The 3,638-nt window shown below is 34.7% G+C and overlaps 1 protein-coding gene across 1 annotated transcript in view; it reads left to right on the forward strand.

Moving 5' to 3' along the window:
• Tmprss11b (transmembrane serine protease 11B) overlaps nt 1–3,638 on the forward strand; it is a 20,177-nt gene that overhangs the window by 5,513 nt on the left and 11,026 nt on the right. Inside the window, exon 2 of the mRNA XM_004644078.2 lies at nt 369–484. Within this exon, the coding sequence (XP_004644135.1) occupies nt 369–484 (116 nt within the window). The remainder of the gene's footprint in view (nt 1–368; nt 485–3,638) is intronic.

Raw genomic sequence — 3,638 nt, forward strand, 5'->3', positions numbered from 1 at the left:
GGAGCTGGTAAGTTCTTCCCTTATTGAAGTTAACTCTGTCACCAGCCATTGACCTGGGAAGCATTGCTCCAAGTACAGATAATTTGGCATGAAACTATGCACTGGAAAAATGATCTTGTAGTTCAGAAACATGGACTAAATTTTGAAACACAGGTTCAATCATGAGGTTTTAGGACAATACTCTTTTCCCCATTCTCCTTCCTTCTCTCTTCCTCCTGTTCTCTTTCTTCCACCCTTCCTTCCTGTATCTTTTGCTACTACTGTGCCTAACTGGGGGACTTTTAGGGGATGAAAAGAAAAAGAAGGTCAGATTTGGAAAAATTGTGAATTTTCTAACATGCTTTCATAACCATACTTTTTATTGGCAGACCAGTCACAGGTCCCCGTGCATCTCCGCCACTGTGGATAATTGTCCTTGTTGTGCTTGGAGGGTTGGCAATTCTTGGAATTACTATTGGTCTCCTGGTTCATTTTCTGGCAGTAGGTTGGTATATATGTATATATGTATTTATTTTATTTTGTCATAATCTTTATTTCCACTTCCATGAAGGATAAAGAAGCAATTGCAAATAATGTATCATATCCTGTTACAATAACATCAGTGATCATGGGGCCCAGGAATAAATATTATTAACATTTGTCTGATACTCAATTTCAGATATCTTTTGAATATATACAGGTTGAGATGGGCATCCATTCAGATACATAATTAAAAAAAATATATATAGCTGACAGAAAAGGTACTTTACAAAGATAAAGGTGGTCCTATACATATAATTTTATAATAAGATATCACACTTATTCTATTTGAAACAGACAAACCCAGGAATATTAATTATTTCTTCATAACAAAGACATTAATATAACTTTTTTCCTATACACATTTTTTTTTTTTGGGTAGAACTGGGGATTGAACTCAGCCCCTTGCTCTTGCCAGGCAAGTGCTTATACTACTGAGCCATCTCCTCGGCCCTTAAAAAATTTTTAAAAGCCCAAAGAAACTTGGAATCAGTTTACTTACTTTCTATTGTAAAATTTACAAATCAGCAGAATTGTACTTCTCGTATTTTCCACTAATTTGTTAGCAATACATTTTAATTTTTGAAAAATACTTTATTTATTTCATTGATACAGGGTCTCACTACACAGTTCAGACTCATAGTGACCCTCCTTTTAGGGCCCTCAAGGTGCACAGGGGGTTCCGGGGCTGGCGCAGCACGTGGTACCTGGGATAGCACTCAGGTCTTTGCGCTTGCCAGGCAGGCACTTAGACAACTGAGATGTCTCCCCTGCCTAAGAAACACACTCTAGAGAGTCAATGTCTTAATAACTCATTCTAGTTTACAATAAAAATTATGATCATTTTTAAAATTTTGATATGTATTTACATGAGGTATATGCTTACCATCAATATTTTTTCCTTATCTTTAACATACCTGAGTGTTGTTTATTTTTTCCTCTAAAGCTTATATTTGTAGTCTAAAGTGTCAATTTTTAATGAGCAATTTGACCACTTTTCCACAGCCTGTATCTTTCATTGTCAGAAACAAACACTTTTAGCTCTTTCAGGTCATTCTAACATTGCTATGTCCCCATTTATTACTATTTATTTGCATTATCTGCTCACTTTCTACTGTGGGAAATGGGAATTTTATATTCATTTATACCCTGGCCACAGAGTGGTCATCTTAGGATTTCTCTTCAGCAACACTGTGGAAATCACCATCAGCCCTCTCCTAGTGATTAGTTTTCCCACTTCCTTTTTATTATTTTATTTATTCAGTTGGAGTGTGTGTGTGTGTGTGTGTGTATGTGTGTGTGTGTGTGTGTGTGTGTGTGTGTGTGTGTGTGTATTCCAGTATTTAGAAATGATTATGATGGGAAGTATGCATTTTGACAACTCACCTATCTGAAGTGATATCAATACTAAGTTTAATCTTAATTACTTACTATCAGTGATGTCGTATTGATTTCTAGTTGAAAAAATTTCCCTCTGAATTTTGACACTGATGTTCTATTGCCTCTTTATTTTTAAAGTTTCCGTTGAGCAAGTTGGTGACATTACAGTTTGGGAATTCTAAGTGATACATTGCCCTCTCCCTCACATTTTGAATTTTTTTTATATTTTGAATTTTATTAGGTTTATGTTCATTGTGCACATTATTTTGAAATTTCATGCTAATGTGGCATAGTCTAGAGATTTGTTTTGTTCACTGTGATGGCATTTGCTTCTGTATTTCAATTTGAAAATTTATATGTTACATTAGTTGCTAGAGATTTTCTTACATTATTCCTTTGATAATTTTTTTGTCTTGTACATTCTTTATAAACTTATAGGGTTGATATGGGCCCTCTTAAATAGGTCTCTAATTTCTTCACATTTCCCTTTCTATTTTACATCCTTTAGACTCTTTTAAAAAATGATATCACTTTCTTAAGCTTATTTTCCAAATATTTTATTGAATTTTCTATTTGTACTATTCATTTTTCATCCCAAAATCTTTTTCAAATTTATTTTAAAAAGAATAAAGAAAAGACATTAGAAATGATACACAACTTAAAAAAAGATGATAGGTATTCCACAATAGTTGGTATATTGCACATTGTTGCCCTCAGTATAATTGCTCAGATTTCCAAAACCTTTTTAATAATATTCTTTATATAGCGTCTTGATTTTATTTTATTTTTTTTTATGTATTTAGTACAAGGTCTATAGGGTCTCACTCCACAGATGACTCATAATGAGCCTCCTGTTTTCAATCTCCCAAGCGATGGGATTACAGGCGTGCACCACCACGTTCGGTGTCAATCACTGTCTCAGCATGCCCCTGGGGCAAAGCCAGTACTGCATGCAGGGGATGGAACCCTGGCTGCTGTGCTCTGTTGATTTTATTTCTTAAGAAAATTTCTCCAATTAGAATAGTGGTTGCAAATGTCTACTTGAGTAGTCCCCTCCTGCCAAGATTTTCTTTGTCTATCTAGTCATTTTTCATAATAAATGCTCAAATATTTTGATCTTTTGGTGTTTTCAAACATTTAATACTTGAGATTAAAGAGAGAGCTTGAAGAAGAGTGTGTGTGTTTGTGTGGCTTTTACCATAACTGCTCTACCTAGGGTGTTTCACTGAGAGAATCCAAATTACCAGTATATTTAGGTCTTTGTATTGAATTGGTCAGAATTTCCAAAGCAGAAAACTTCTCATCTATTTTTGTGTGTATAGAAGTCACTTCTAGCTTTCTATAGACAACTTGAGAGGAGCCCAATATAGAAATTTTGCATACAGTGCACCCAACTTTAACTGTGTTTCAGTCTCCTTGAATTAAAATGATAAAAGTTCAGGAAGACACTGATCTAGGTGTCTCAATCAATTATTTCAAATTTTTGCTTCCTACTTGAATTGCCTGATGCCATTTGGAACTCTTTGTATTAAAACAGCTCTTCCTATTGCTATCTTGAGGTTGAGGCTCCTTGTCTTTTACCTGTTTCCAGGTTCCATACAACTGTTGTCACTTCTTCCCTTGCTACTGTCTTTGTGGGTTGACTTTGAAGCCAACACCTAAGCACTTTTCCTGTCATTTTTAAGGGAATTTTGGAAAAATCACCATTAGCTATAGTATTAATTGAATCTTCAATCTTT

This window comes from Octodon degus, unplaced genomic scaffold (assembly GCF_000260255.1).
Source record: "Octodon degus isolate 3935 unplaced genomic scaffold, OctDeg1.0 scaffold00191, whole genome shotgun sequence".
NCBI classification, from domain to species: domain Eukaryota; kingdom Metazoa; phylum Chordata; class Mammalia; order Rodentia; family Octodontidae; genus Octodon; species Octodon degus.